General features: G+C 36.4%; 1 protein-coding gene across 1 annotated transcript in view; it reads right to left on the bottom strand.

Moving 5' to 3' along the window:
* PIGF (phosphatidylinositol glycan anchor biosynthesis class F) overlaps window positions 1-16,959 on the bottom strand; it is a 43,058-nt gene that overhangs the window by 24,270 nt on the left and 1,829 nt on the right. Inside the window, exons 2-4 of the mRNA XM_027865061.1 lie at window positions 16,356-16,607; window positions 15,896-15,987; window positions 14,068-14,184 (exon numbers count right to left, since the gene is read on the bottom strand). Of these exons, the coding sequence (XP_027720862.1) occupies window positions 14,068-14,184; window positions 15,896-15,987; window positions 16,356-16,583 (437 nt within the window). The 5' untranslated portion in view covers window positions 16,584-16,607. The remainder of the gene's footprint in view (window positions 1-14,067; window positions 14,185-15,895; window positions 15,988-16,355; window positions 16,608-16,959) is intronic.

Raw genomic sequence — 16,959 nt, 5'->3', positions numbered from 1 at the left:
TATTTAATAACAGATTTTAACTATACACATTCCAAGTAATAGATGTCTTCTGTATTGTTTTACAGATAGAATAAAGTTTCTCTGTCTGCCTAAATTTGGAAGACAGGGGGTAAGAATAAAGTGGTTTTCCAATTAACTTTGTAAACCTATAGCTTCTAGGAAAGAATCCCAGCCTTCATAAAGAGCAGCCAAATGTCATCTAATACTTTAACCCCAAGAACTTTCTTTACATTAGGTCTTCAAAGAGCAGCTGTTTTCTCTCGTGTGTGTGTGTGTGTGTGTGTGTGTGTGTGTGTATCTATATATCTGTATCTATCTACATATATAGATAGATATAAATATCTATCTATATATGTCACACACACACACACACACACACACACAAAACCCTAAAAAACCTTAAGAACACAAAAAAACGAGATAAAGGATAGAGATTCCTTACTCAGGCACTCCCCTTCCCCCTCCCTACAGAGCTAGAATGCTTTAAAAAAGGGTGACACCACTGTATTAAAGTAAGGAAGGAGGGGACAAGCAGTGGAAGGTGTCCCAGCAAGGCTTCCTTTGGTTGGATCCCAAAGTCTTAATGGCACACAGTGAAATACATGGCAAGATTCAGTGGTTCACAGGTTACATCAACAGATCAGATGGTAGTGCCAGGGGGTCTCAAGGGCATAGCAGCAGGTTGGATGGCAAACCCTGATGATTCTTTATCTCACTTAGAAGAACTGTACTCCCAGCTCATTTAAGCTGTGTGAGCAACCATGTCACTCCTCCTACCAGGCCATCCCATGAAGTCTGGATGGAGGTCAGGTGTGAAGAGATGACAAGGGGATGGGGGACATCTTTGCTAGTGGTTCTTCCTTTACTCTAGATGGGTGAAGATGAGTGGAGAGAAAAGGGTTAATGAGAGTGATAGTTTGGAGACAGAATCAACAAGCTTCAGCTACTAATTGACTATGAGGGGTGTGAAAGATAGACACAAGAATCAAAGATAATTCCAGCATTACAAACCTAGGTGATCCTGAAAGATGGTGGTGTCCTTAACAAAAATAATCAAGTTTAAAGAAGTGGTAGGTTGACAGCGACTAGATAATAAAATCTGTTTTGGAAATGTTAAATCTGACGTGCAAATGGAACATCCAAGTTGAGATATATAATAGGTGGTTGGTGATTTAAGACTATAGTTCTGTAAAGAAATTAGTGCTGAAAATTTAGATTAGCAGTTTGCTAAAGATATATAATAACTGAATCCATGGGGGTAAATGAGCTCAACAAGAAAGAGGGCACTGAGAGAGAAGAGGGATCAGCACAGAGGCTCGGCCAGGAGATGGGAGTGCATTAATACAGGTCAGGGAAAACAGACTATCCAGAAAGACCACTACATATTCAGTAGTCAACAGTGTTGAAAGATGTCAATTGGTTAATACTTAAGAGGACTATGGAAAAGGTCTGAATTTAGCAGTTAAGAGATTACTAATAAGCTTAAAGAAAAAAATTTAAATAGAATCATATGGTCAGAAGCCAAATTACAAGAGGATGAAAAATAGGCAGTAAGAAAGCGAGAGCAGTGATACATAACTATGAGTTTGGCTGTAGAAACTAGGAGATGTAACAGGATGGCAGGATCATGTGAAGGCTTTTGAAAGGAAGTTCAATCCATGCACATCTGTCGACGTGAAGAGGTAGAGTTGTGAAACAGGAACGAAGAAAGAGGTGAATCAAATGGCTTCAATTTTCTCAGTAAACTATAATGTGAAGAGAGAAAAAGTTTGGAACAGTGACCACAGGAAGCGATTAAAAGTGAAAACAAGAGAGTACAAGTCCAACCCTCTCCTTCGTGGAGGTGGGAGGTCCACAAGTATTGCACAGCACATATGTTTTCAGATTTTTTCAATGCACTGATGGGTTGTACTGATTTTTTCCTTTTCTTTTTACCTTAAAAAAATACTGTTTCTGATATGGGATGGCTCTCTGGGCCGGGAAGAGGGAAAGATACTGGAGAGAACTATAATGATATAAAAAACAAAAGGCAGCAATGAAAACTTATTTTAAAAAAGAAAAGTAGGGAGGGGTAGAAATATTTGCAATAAAGATAAAGAACATGTTTAAGAAAAGTAAGGCAGAGGGAAGTATGGAATGACGAGAAGTAATGACCAACGAGAGGCATTTCAGAATTGAAGATCATTGCAATATCAGTTACGGATAATGCTGAGATTTAATGTACTGACTATTCCTACAGGTAGCTGAGATAAAATAAAGAAATAGGTCACAAAGATTGAAAAGGGTCATGAAATGGGAGCCCATGGGCAAATTACCACCCTAGGATTAACTTTCCTCAAAGGACTAAAAAAATATAAGTCACTGAAAAGACAACAGGGACCTATGGTGGGCATAGTCTATATCATATCACCAATAATAAATTGCATACAAGTGACATAAAATATACTGAAGATCTATGCCTGAAAAAGGATGTGAAACAATCATGGACATTTCCATACAATGCCTTTGTACCCACATAATGTTAAAAGACTAGCACATAGGATTCAGCCCCTGTTGAAGATTTATTGAAGGACATAAACAACATATAACATACAGAATAAAGAGGAATAGGTAGGGTGTGCTCTGCCATCATTCGAGAGTACACATGTATCAATTAGACATAGATTCACTGATTCATCTATAAATGAAAGTGTTGGGCCAGATCACTAAAGTGCCTTTGTAGCTCAAACTTCTCTATTAAAAATTAAAGCATTCTAAAAAATGGGTATTCCCAAAAGTTTTGTCCTCATCCCTCTTCTCTCTCCCTCATGGTAACCATAACATCTCCTATGTGTTTGACTACCATTCTTATGCAATGTATCATATAGATAGATATAGGTATAGCTGTAGAATATATAAAGATATGTAGATATAGATATGTGTACATTATCTACATCTAGACAGGGATACAGATATCCATATCCCAGTCCGTGTTTTTCCCAGAGACATCACAAACTCAATATGTCTAAAAATAGTTCAATATGAACTATTCCTTTTCTCCCTAAATCCTCTCCTCTTGAGAACTTCCCTATTTCTGTCAAAGGCACTATCATCTGGAATTCCAGTCTTTCAGGTTCAGAAGCTTGGTGTCATTCTCGAGTCCTCACTCTCCCTCATCCCACATATCCAATCAGTTGCCAATCCCTGACCTTGCTACCTCTACAACACTTCTCATAGCTGACTCCTTCTCCCTACTCACAAAGTTACCACCTAATCAGTTACCTCCTAATCCCTAAGACGATTCTAACAACCTCCTAATCCCTAAGACGATTCTAACAACCTCCTAATTGGGGTCCCTGCCTCAAAGCCTCTCCCTATTGCAGTCCATTCAGCACACTGCTGCCAAAGTAATTTTCTTTAACAACTGATCTATGTCATTTCCCTACTCCATCAACTCCTGTGGCTTCCTATTCCCTCTAGAATCAAATATAAATTCCTCTGTTTAGCTTTTAAAACCCTTCACAACCTGGCCCCAAGATATATTTCCAGCTTCATTGGGATATTTTACCTATACTCTGTGCTTCAGCCAAATTGGCTTTTTTTCTCCACATGGTATCCTGTCTCTTACCTATACTTTTGCACTGGCTGTCCTCCATGCTCAGAAATAAGTCCCTCCTTAGAGTCCAAGATACAGTTCACGTATTATTTTCTACATGAAGCCTTTCCCAATATTCCCAAACTACTTTGGAGACGTTTGTATTTATTCACTTTACATCTGTGATATTTATTTATTTTATGTATTTGCCTCCCTTATTAGAACGTAATCCTTGGAGGCAAGGGTTGTTTTATCCTTTGCGCTTGTATCTCCAGAACCTAACAGAGTGTCTGACACATAACAGAGAACTAATAAATGCTTGCTGTCTGGTTGATCATACAAATGTTTAGTTAAATCAAGGAAAAATATTTAAATAAGTAACCAAAGCTCCAATGAAAATATTTATGGCTAGTAAAATGTCAGCATTTCAGAGTTGCATGGAACTTCAGTGGCTATCTGATCCAACTAACACCTACCTGAAAAAGAATTTCCACAAGAGGTCATCTAGTCTTTTCTTTAAAAACTCCAATGAAGGAGAACTTAGAACTTCCAAAATCAGGAAATAAAATTTATTAAGCACTTACTGCATGCCAGGCACTCTAAGCACTGAGGATACAAAGAAAGGCCCCCCAAACAGTCCCTGTTCTCATGGAGCCCACAGGCTAATGGCATAGACAATATGCAAACATCTATGTATAAAAAAGATACGTACAAGGTAAATTGGAGATAATCAACATGGAGGGCACTACTATTAAAAGGAATCAGGAAAAGCTTGTAGAAAGTGGAACTTGAAGGAAATTGCAAAGGAAGTCAGGGAAGACAGAAGATAAAGATGAGGTGGCATGGGAGACAGTCAATGAAAATACTCAAGAGTTAAGAAATGGAGTGTCTTGTGCAAGGAATAGCAAGGAGGCTGGTGTCATTAGATCACAGAGTATGTGGAGGGAGTAAAATATAAGAAGACTAGAAAGGTAAGAAGGGGTCAGGTTATGAAATGCTTTGAACACCAGAAGACTTTATATTTGATCCTGGTGATGGTGAAGAACCACTGTAGTTTACTGAATAGAGAAGGGATGACATGATCACTTTAACAGCCGAATAGAAGACAGACTGGAGTGAGGAGGAGTGTCAGAGGAGAGAAGGGGGCATATGCAAGAAACAGTATAAAGGTAAAACTGACAGGCTTTGACAACAGACTGGATATGGGTGTTGACAGAGAGGAGTTGAAGATATTTTGGGTGACTGGGAAGACGGTGACATCCTTGACATTAATAGGCAATTTAGGAAGAGGGGAGGGTTTGGGAAAAAGATAATGAATTCAGTTGTGGACGTGCTGAGTTTAAGATCCATTTATAAGCTATCCAGTTTGAGATACAAAATAGGCAATTGGAGATGTGAGACTGGAGGTCAGCAGAAAGGTCAGGGCTAGATAAGCAGGTCTGAGAATCAACAGAGAGATGGTAATTGAATCCATGGGAGGTAACAAGATTACTAATCCAAAGAGTCAAAAGGAAAAGAGAAGACAGCCCAGGACAGAGCCCAAGACAGGCCGCTGCATTTTCAGCTAGCTCAAATTCTTAGGAAGTTTTCCCATCCTGTGAGCCTAAATTTGCCTCCTTGCAACTTCCACTCACTGTCCCTAGTTCAGGCCTATGGGGCCCAACAGCACAAGTCTCATCCCTCTTCCATATACAGACAACTATCACATCCTCCATGAACGAGCTCTTTTCCAGACTCAACATCTCCAACTTTCTTCATAACAAGTGGATGATGACTTCACTAACTTCTAAATAAAGTTTTTATTTCAGACAAAAATGTTTTTAAAAACTAAGCAAATGTATTGTTGAAAGGAAAATTATTTACAATTACAGCTATCTTAAAATGGAATGGGCTGCCTCAGAAGGCTGCAAGTTCCCTCTTACTATGGGTCTTTAAGCCAAGGTTAAATGACAACCAATGCAAGACAGGAGAGGAGATTCCAATTCAAGGAGTAGATGGATTCTGAAATTCCTTCAAACTCTGAGGTTCTATGATTTAAATTCCTTCTATTTTGCTAAAGTAGTCTGCAAAAGTAATTGTTACACTTAAGAACAATGTTTGCAATCTACCAAAAGAATAATCTTAACTACAGCAAATGGCAATACTTTTCAAGAGATTTAGAAGCAATGGTATAGCCTCAGCATTTTTATGCCAAAATTTTGTTCCTTTGCAGTACAAGCATGACACTAGTTTTCAACTGTTGCATAATATGCACACTAAAAATGAAATTACTACCTTTCAAATGAACTCAAAATAATTTACCTTCCTTGAAATGTTTGTAAGATTTTTACTACCAGACTTTCTGCTTCATGTTGACAGTTTTACTAACTTATTGTTTTACTAATCCTAAGCTCATATAAAGTTCCTTAAAATGGGATGCTTGATAACAGAAATAACAAGAGCCTTTAATCACAAGTTCACAAATAATCTACTATGAGGTAACTGTCTATACATGAAACTCATTTGTGGTATTTAAGGCTACAGATATTTCACTACAAAAACTGATAAATTCTAGTTTTCTTTAGACTAAGGAAGGGTAAATAAATGAAATCCTCAACAAAATTTGTCAGTTTTCACGTACTTTCTGCTCCTTCTCCCCTCTAACAGCTGTCACTGGAATAACGAATCAAAGAACTCCAGATCTACAAGGGAGCTCAGAAGCTGTCTTACTCAACTTCTTTCTCTCATAGGGGAAGAATCAAAGCCCAGAGAAGGTCACCCAGGTAATGAACAAAGGGCATAATCAGGATTTGAACCCAAGTCCTCTGACTCCAAATTTAGCACCTTCTCAACTGTACCAGTGCTCCTTCTCTGATCAGCTGACTTCTCTCTGCCACTGCCTCCTATGTTAAAGCCATGTCCCAACACCATAACGGAATCTATCCCAAGAGTAAGCTGCCTGTATAACTGAGGTGGATGTCCTACACTGGCAGCCAATTTTTCAGAACTACAGAAAATCAGCAGCTCTAAGTGCCAGGATTTATAACACTGTATTTTATTTCAGATCGGAAACATTTCCAATAAAACACTATACAATTCAATAGAAAAAAATAATCTGAGCCCAAGTTCTATTCTCAGCTCTGCCACTAACTCATGGAGGGCCAGTCACAAGGTTTTTAAACTTCCATTTCCTCATCTATAAAATGAAGTGACAAGTCTAATTAGCTGGTCTCTGAGGGCTGTATCCGTTCTAAAATTCTACCAGAGTATGAAATTCAATGCACTGAAAGATTATATGATAAAAGTTCTTACTCTACTTTTACATTACATTGTAGAATTTCCCCTTCAGCAGATTTACTGCTAGTATGAAATAATTCTAGCTATCATTTTTCCCAATTACAATTTCTTCTTATTTAAATAACAGAGCATACTGGTTCATGTTAATAGATTATTAAGAAGATAGATTGTAAACTGAAATGGGCTTTCTGGATTACATATTTATTGTATGTCATTATGCTTTTAAATGGTGAAAAATTAAAATTAACCCATATAAAAATAATGGATTTTGAGTATCATTAAAGATAAAAATAGTCTTAATCCCTCTCAGATTGACAGAAAAAAATAAAATATTGTTTAATAATGATTTCTCTTTTAAAGGCTGCAGAAAAAAGAGGCTGGTTAAAACATTAGCTTACTGAAGTCACTAAAAGTCTTAATACTAAATTAAATAAAATTTTTCACTGACAATTCTGAAAACTTCTTTCGTAACCTTTATAGCAAATTATACTACAGCAGTTATTTTACTGAAAGAATGTGGCCAGCTATTTAAAAAAAGAACTGGCAAAAGAAAATCTTTTTTCAAAAATACTCTTATTTGTAAGACTAAGTTTTCAAATGGAGTTTTATGCTTATCAGCATTTAGTACCTACAAGTCACACACCTACACTCAAGGTAAAAGTAATACAGTAAACCAAAAGTCTTTCTCTGCTATAAAGTTTAGAAGATTAAATCATCATAATCATTTATTCTTCAAATCAATTCAATTGTGTTAACTCATTTGTGGTTCTATTATGAACTCAACGTTGGTTTTTATTTAGTTTTCAAGGTTCTCAAAATGAAGACACACCTGTAAATCTTAGGCTTACTGCTTCATTGTCTTTTATTTTTAGTACCTAGACTGCATGGCAAGAGTCCTAACTAGTTACGTGGCTTTAGGCAAATTACTTAATGCCAAAGAACAAGTATTTTGCTGTTTTAAAATATTTCATTTTTTCCAATTACATGTAAAAATTTTAAACATTTGTTTTTAAACTTCTTGAGTTCCAAACTCTCCCTCCACCCTCCTCTATCCCTGCATTAAGACGGCAAGCAGTTTGATATAGGTTAGAGCTTCTTAACCTTTTTCCACTGGAGACCCCTTTCCTCAGTTCAGCAGTGTTAGCGTTACAAGGCTGTTCAGAACTAAGGTCGCGGTGAAGTTGCAAGATGCAACCTGGGCAACCATGGATTCATTATGTGTTTGATTTTTAACTAATTTTTGGTTGTTGCATGTTCAGAAACCTTTTACTGTTGCCAAATTTTTCACAACTCCATATGGAGTCACAACCCATAGTTTAAGAAGTACTGATTATAGGTTATACATAAGCAGTCATGCAAAACATATTTTCATATTTTTGTTCATCCTTCATTTTCAAAAAGGACCAATGACATCACAGGGTGATGTCCCAACCTATGTGTGAACTGGATTTTTGGATTTTAAGTGAGGCAGAGTTGTACACATGTTTCTCTTGAGTCCTATATTCAAAAGTCAAATTTTTTATTCAGCTTTTTTTCAAATATTTTACTCAGCTCAAGGAATGCTCAAAAGTTCGTTATTCCATTAAATCTGCATTTTCTCCCCCCCTCAGGGATTAGAATGGATTTTGTTGGGTAAATGATTTTTGGTTGTAATCCTAGCACCTCTGCCCTCCAGAATATCATATTCCAAGCCCTCTAATGTAGAAACTGCTAAATTTTGTGTTATCCTGACTGTGGCTCCACGATATTTCAACTGTTTCTTTCTGGCTGCTTGCAATATTTTCTCCTTAACCTGGGAGCTCTGGAATTTGGCTATAATCTTCCTGGAAGTTTTCATTTTGGGATCTATTTCAAGGACTGATGAGTGGATTCTTTCCATTTCTATTTTACCCTCTGGTTCTAAGTCAGTTTTTCTTGATAATTTCTTTCTTTTCTTTTTTTTGGTTAGGCAATGGGATTAAGCGACTTGCCCAGGGTCACACAGCTAGTAAGTGTTATGTGTCTGAGGCTGGATTTGAACTCAGGTCCTCCTGAATCCACAGCTGGTGCTCTATCTACTGTACCACCTAGCTGCCCCTTGATAATTTCTTAAAATATGTCTAGGCTCTTTTTTGATCATGACTTTCAAGTAGTTCAAATAATTCTTATCTGTCCTAAATCTATTTTTGAGGTCAGTTGTTTTTCCCAATGAGATATTTCACATTTTCTTCCATTTTTCCATTCTTTTGATTTTGATTGTTTCTTGACTTCTCATGGCATTTACTAGCTTCCACTTACCCAATTCTAATTTCTAAGGAATCATTTTCTTCAGTGAGCTTTTGTACCTCCTTTTCCATTTGGCCAAATCTACTTTTTTGAGAATTTCTTTTCTTCAGTGAATTTTGTAATTCTTTTTCCATCTGGCCAATTCTGCTTTTCTATGAGTTCTCTTCAGTGAATTTTTGTGCCTCTTTTATCATTTGGCCTATTCTGTTTAAGGTGATAGTTTCTTCATTATTTTTTGTCCTCTTTTACTAAACCATTGACTCTTTTTTCATTATTTTCTTTATTACTCTCATTTTTTTTTTCCAATTTTTCCGTTACCTCTCTTAATTGATTTTTAAAATCCTTTTTGAGCTCTTCCAGGGCCCAAGACCAATTCACATTCTTCCTGGAGGCTTTGGATATAGCTGTTTTGACAATATTTTCTTCTGAGTTTGTGTTTTGATCTTCCCTGTCACCATAGTAACTTTCTATGGTCAGGTTCTTCTTTTGTCATTTGTTCATTTTCCCAGCCCATTTTTTGATTTTTAACCTGATGTTAAAGTTGGGCTTGCTCCCGGGATGAAGGGGGCACTGTCCCAAGCTTCAGATTTTTACCAATGCAGTTTTCAGAGTTAGTTCTGGAAGATCTGTAAGTTTTCAGTTCTTCCAAGGTGGCATGATCTAAGGAGAACTGTGGTCACTGCTTCTCTGGTCTGTGAGGGACCACAAGTACTCTTTCGTGCCCTAGAATTGTGACCAGGATGCCTGCTTCTGCTGGTGTTCCTCCTCACCCTGGGACTGCAACCCAGAACTATATATGAGCAATGTGACAGCATACTGCTCCCAGTGCCCACAAAGGGTCCCCTGTAATCCCCTTCTAACCAGTTGTCCAATCCCCCTGCCATCTGTGAGCTAAGAGCTCTAGAGGCTGCTGTTGTTACCCGTTTAGTGCCACCCCCTCCCCACCAAGGCCTGCTGCTAGTTGTCTGAGGTGCTGGCTGCACTCCACTCTTACCCCAGTGAGATTATATATTAACTGTATTAATTAACAAGTATTTATTAACATTTACTTTGTATTGGGCACAAATACAAAGAATGAAAATCTCTACTCACAAGAAGTTTACTGTCTAAATATATTCCAACAACACTAGAAAGAGCAACAGTCACACACTGAGGAAAAAATTTTTTTTTAATATTTTGTATACCACAAAGTCCTATCTAAAACTATCAATTAATGGAATAGATTAACAGAATTGGAATTTTAGGCTTTTCAGGAAATGGTTAAGAATTTCAACCTTCACGTTTATAACATTTAGAAATTTAATTTCTACCCTAAACTCTTATTTTAGGAAGATAAAAAGAATTAATAGTTCAATTCATTTAAATAAAAAAAAAATTAAAAGAGGGATATTAAATCAATCTAACAGGCCTACTTTAGCCTTAGCACATATTCAAATAATATATTATAATTTTGTTGAGTTTTTTTTTTTTCAGACCCATGAATTCATCAGCATGGGGAATTATTAGGGTGAAACTTCCATCCACAGATGCAGATCTGTAACTTGTAACTCAAAGCCTTGATTAAGGGTTTGAATCCTGGCTTTGTTGCTTACTAGCTGTGTGACCTTAAGCAAGTCATTAAATTTCTCTGTGCCTCAGTTTCCTCATCTGTAAAATAAGGGCGCCGGATGATCCATCAGGTCCCTTTCAATTGTGTATCTTTGATCATATGAGCCTATAACTTGCCAATCTTCACACAGTATTCGTCAAGGAAAGGATTTGAACCAAGGTCTGTCTCTAAGACCAGTCTTGTCATATGATCTGACATATACATAAATAAATATATACATACACACACACATATATATTACACTTCAAATATTAACATTAAGACCCCCAAATTTTTAACTTCATTTTGGGGTACTCCAGTTTGTGCACTTTTCCACATAGCAAGTTTCCCTCCCAATGATTACAGCAAACTGCATGGATTATTTATTCTATTTGGGAAATACTACAATTGTTTTCAATATTCCAATAAAATAATATAAGCAAAGTACTTTGCAAACCTTAAAACACTATGTTAATAATAGTCATCAGTTACTGAAATACACAAGATTCTTAATTTGTGGAACTAAAAGGATAAAAAGCAGATACAGTGATAGAAAGTGATAGCTACACTCTTCATCTTCAAAGTTCAAAATACAATACTATGTAATGGAAACAATTTCTTCTCCTTCCTCAATGAAAGTCTACGGCCTGCCTAACAAAACCAGGGATGAGCCGTAACCAGCTATGCAAGTATGAAATTTGGGGTAGTTCACTGAAACCTGACATACTATGTAGTTTTGTATAATGCTATACCTTTCATCATAATACTTCAGTGCCTAAAGTTTAGGTAATGCCTTTTGATCGAGTCCAAAAGTTGTACAGAACAAATCCTTTTATTAAGGGATTTGTTCTGTGAAGTTTGGATTCAGTCAAAGAGCCACACGTGGCCTCAAGGCTGCAGGTTCCCCACCCCTAGAACCTGCTAAATGGTGAAAAGTTAAGACATTTTTAGAAGACAAATTAACTTTTATATTCCTCTAGTGTAATTTTCAGTAAGTTAAAGCTCCCATGGCCTCAAAGAGTCAGAGTTTCTAAGTACAGTTCTAATTTATACTTACCAAGAAGTAGTATGCACTCTAGAAAATGGAGGCTTAATATTTTTATTTTTTATTTGTTTTATGAGGTATCATGGCTCCAAAAATGTTATCACCAACTGGCCAGTCTACCAGCGCTATGCGTCTTTATGATTAGCTAGGCTAGTCCTTGGAAAGCGGATTCCATTGGTACCTTCTTCCCCAAGGAGAGTCCCCACATGCCAAATGCATTCATCCCATGCAGTACTCTTTGGGGAAAACACGTATCAATGCTGCCCACGAAATGCAGGCATGGAGGGGATGTGATCTGCATCAATGAGAGGAACTCACAAGTCAGTGAGATCACATATCCATGTGAATGTAGTTTTTAGATACATACTTGTATTATAATTCCTAAGAGTAAATAAATCTTGGCTAATATGGAAAGAATGAACACAGATTTGTTCATCAAATTTCCGAATATCAGAAGAAGTAGGAAGTTAACCTCTCAAGTTTAAAAAGAACATGAGCATTTCAAGATAATAATACAATAGGCAGTAAAACTTGTGTAATTTACTAACTCATTACTATGCCTATAAATGATACCGATTGAAAATAGTAATACTTTCAAAAAAGATTTGTACATATTCATGAATGGTGAGTTATTTTTAAAAGGTAGGAAAGCTAGAACAAACTTTTGCAATTAATATGGAAGGTAACCATATCATATGAAGAATACAAAGCTGGAGCTCTGATCCATTAATCAATCAATGCTATCATAATATTTCTTATGTTCAAGATGTTTAAAACTGTTGCAGACTTCTTTCAATCTAAAAACAAATCACTGATTGCAATATTATGTTAATAGTTAATGGGAAAAGGAAAATCTGAAATTTACTTTGATTTTACTAAAGAATTTGTGAGAACTAGTAAAAAAGAATTCAAACAAGTTCAGCTGAATTCAACAAACATTTATTAAATAACTACTATATGAAATTCACCAGGGGATGTAAACATAAATAAGACACAGTACTTGCCCACAAGGAACTTTCAAACTAGTGACAAATTAAACAAAAAAGTTAATTTTATATGAAGAATATATTAATTAAATTAACTTATCCAACATTTCCCACTACTCCCTATCATGAATGCTCCATGCTACTTGGACTGGTCTCCTTACTGTCCCATTCCTCTTAATGTGCCTTCAGTCTAATTATCCTTCCCTTTTCCCCCTTTTAAAGTAAATACTGCCTCACTCTGGATCACAGACTGAGAGCTGGAATGGACCTCTAAGGGCTTCTAACACAATCCTCATGACAGACAAGGAAACTAAGTAAGGCCGAGGAGGCGAAGTGACTTGCCCAGAGTTACAGAGTGTCAAAGGTAGAATGCGACCCAGGTCCTCCGACTCCAGCCCAGTGCTCTTTCCATTGCACCACACTAAGGTCTAGCTCCAGGGCAATATCCTTTCTCAAGTTTTCCATCATCTACTGTGATTTACTAATCATCTGAACTGATTCCAATTGTAACTTGTACCACACAATTTAGCCTTTAATTAATTATCCAGGGTGTCCCAAAAGTTTTCGTGCAGTTTTAAGCAATTAAGCCTTTCAACTGAGTGACACTTTAATAGCTTAAAATTTCACTAGGACTCTTGGGGATGTGTTAGTAACTTTTTATCTATTATCTTCACTTTCAAAATGGATTCTAAGCCCCTGGTGTATAAAGATGTTTAATTATTCCCTGCATCCCCTCAAGCTGAGCACATCATAAGTGTTCAATAAGTTTGCTGACTCATATGAAGCACTTGTAGACACAACATAATCTTCATATCCTTTTCTTTTCTGATAAGAATACTTCAACATCAGACCTCTTTTGAAGAAACTGAACCATGCCAAACTGTTGTACAGTTTAGCCCAATCTCCCTAGATTAAAGAACACATTTCCACATATGAAGTTGACAAATCTGACACTCTAGTCTCCTGTTATGAAAGGCCATGATTCAGAATTAGAAGGAATCTTGGAGATACCCTGGTCTAATCTCCATATTTTAAAGACTAAGTGATCACAACTTCCCGGAGTGTCCCTCTATGTCACACAAGAAGTAAACAATAGAGTCAGGATCTGAACCCAAATCCAGTGTTATTTTCTATATTTCACTAAACTAGAAGTTACATTACTTGATATAAAACATTTTAGTTCACTCATTTCACTTTAAGATTATAAAATGTTGTGATAAAGGAACTATATCTAGTTGATACACATGCCACAGCTTCAAATACAGTCAAGAGGTGTTATTTGTATGTAAGTAAAAATTAATTAAAATAAATCAAATAAATAATTACAGCTTACCCATTTTTAGTGAAAACTCGTAGCCACGCTTTAATATTTGGTCCTAATAAACACAGACAAGGTAATGTGGTAAAAGTTGATAAAATAACAGCAAATAAAAATGTTTCCAGCATCAACCTAGGGGGAAAAAAAAAAATCAAACAACCATCACGAATCATTTCCAGAAGTTTTAAGTCCTTTATGTAAGAACAGTGATAATTAAAATAGGCCACCTTTACAAAATCAAAATTTTTTTCAGCAATTGAAGAAACACCTCTGGCCCCTGGCTCCAGCCTTTTTATTGAGCCCCACAGAACCCGAGATGCTGCCATACAAACCGAACCCTGAGCATAAAAAAGTCAATCGCTTTGACATTCACCCTGGCACTAAAACCTTAGAACTCAGGGACCTTTCTACCCTCCAACTGGACCTCCAACATGTGCTGTCTCCTCCATTTAGAGTGTAAGCTTCTTGAGAATAGGAATTTTTTTTTTCTATTTGTATCCAGAGTGCTTAGTATGTAGTGAGCACTTAACAAATGCATTCCCTTTCATGCATTCATTCAATCTCAAGCAGTTCAGGAGATTAGTACATCAGGTCCATACTGTCTAGTGTATGTGTATAGGAATGATATACTACTCAAATCAGATTACCAGCAGGTCGCAAAAGTATACTTTGGTGAAACACTTCTAAGAGTAAAATTTTGTAGATATATGACCACCATAAAACAATCTTTGGCATGCTTTGGCCTCCATTTATAACAAAAGCATGATTATTAATCATTTCAATAACTAAGTAGATGATGACTGTAGGGGCTGAACTGGAGGCAGGACTGGTGGCTCAGAAAGCATTGCCATTCCCAGAGCTCCTGTTCCTATCTGCCTGTTGGTGGCAGTTGATCAGCTATTGCTGCTGGAAGCAGGGCTGATGGTTTATGGGACACTGCTCATCCCAAGTCTCTGAGGCTCAAGGTCCTGTGCAGTCTCTGTCAGGGTTTGATGACAGAAGAGTGGTGGTGGTTTGTCTTGTCTCAACTGCAGGGTACCCTACTGCTTCAGCTAGGCTGGCCTGCCTGCCCCCATGAAGGGCAGTTGGTTGGCAGTTGAGAACAGGGCCTGTCTTTCTTTTCTATTTATTCCCATGATGCTTAGCACAGTGCTTTGCACATAGAAAATGTCTTAATAAATGCTTCATTCATTCATTTATTAAGTAACCAAAGCGATATCCAAGTTTAGCATGTATTTAACATGCTTTAACAAAAATGACCAAAAACTAAACCTCAGTAAACACAGAATACAAAACATCTCACTAATTTATATTCTGCTAATTTAGAAATTGGAATTATTCTAAAAAGGGTTCATGACAATTACTTTCTTTTACTAAGAAAAAAGGGTTCATTAAGCCAACGGAATATGTAAATAAACTTACAAGAAGTCTATTTAGCAAGCTTAAAATAACAAATCGTTTATAGGTTCTTTGGGTACATTATTTTACTTAAATTCAATGTACTAAGTATAAATCATTCTTTGGCATTTAATATTATTTTTATAGATTCTCTAATTATCCCAAAAAGGCAAGATTTTAAAAATTCTCACATGTAAATGAACTCAGAAGCACCAAATGAATATAATTATCCTACTGCTATTTTAAGGAAAAGTAAAATGACAAAATTGACCTCTGATTTATTAATAGAGACCACTATTAAGCTACAAATGCCACATACCTAGTGTCCTTATGGATCTTTTTTAACCATAAGCATTCTCCAACATGCACCTCAGATTGTAAATGAGTTACCAAAGAGTATTTACAAAAAAATTCATGTGACATAAGATGGTAAATTCAGACTTACTCTATTAGTGGTGCTCCATATAGAACAATAATTGCATGATACAGTAGGCACGATATAGAAAAGTAGACACAAGATTTCAGAAGTCTGGATATCTAAAAAAAAAAACCCACAAAGAACCAATTACTTTGAAGGTGGCATTATTATTGCAAGGGTGTCGAATTCATCATTTTATTTATACCCAATATCCTTAGCACTTCGGGCAGCTAGGTCTTGCAATGGATAGAGTGCTTGGCGTGGAATCAGGAAGACCTTCATGAAGTACTAACTCCTTATACAACACTTGTGAGTCCACTCTGGTAAGTCAAACTCCACTAAACTGAAAAGTAAATTTGACTAAGAACAGCTGCTAATTCATTGTTGACAGAATCTAAAGAGGTCTGTATTGACTGGGTATTTCAACAACTCCATTCTTTCCTCAGGAGACACTTCCCAAAATCAGTTATTGTAAAGTAAGTCTTACCTTGTGTGAAATTGAGCTTCTCTTAGAAGATGGATTTGGTTTTACTAGTAAATATAATACTACATTGACGACGGTTACACATATAGAACAGATGCACAACCATGTCAAGTGTGTTTCCAAGATTGAGAAGTCCTCCAAAAATAAAGATGGAATGAAGGTAGTTAGAATAATGGAAAATACACAAAAAAGGTGAGCATAAAAGAGTTTCTTGATATCAGTATCTTTCATGGTGCTTCCTGGAAGGTGTATCCACTGAAAAACAAATTGAATTTTATGAAAGACTAGCACATATCAATATGCTATATTTGTCCTAAACATTTCCAACTCTAAAACAAGGAATTTGAGCTTAAATTAACACAACAGTAAACATGTTTTAGAACACAAATAGAATGGAAGCTCCTTGAGAGGAGAGGCTGTTTTTTTTTTTTATTCTTAATGTTAAGGACAGGGTCTCACACATAATAAGTGCTTAATAAATGCTCAACTGAGCGGCACATTTATTATACTAAAAGTCTAGAAATGATAACTGTTTTGTGAAAAATCAAAAAAAGTCTTGTAGTTACTAGTCAACAAACATTTATTAAGTGCCAGTAGGCACTATATG

Source organism: Vombatus ursinus, unplaced genomic scaffold, assembly GCF_900497805.2.
Source record: "Vombatus ursinus unplaced genomic scaffold, bare-nosed wombat genome assembly UNPS02014778.1, whole genome shotgun sequence".
NCBI lineage: Eukaryota > Metazoa > Chordata > Mammalia > Diprotodontia > Vombatidae > Vombatus > Vombatus ursinus.
This window is presented reverse-complemented; position numbering and strand designations above follow the sequence as displayed.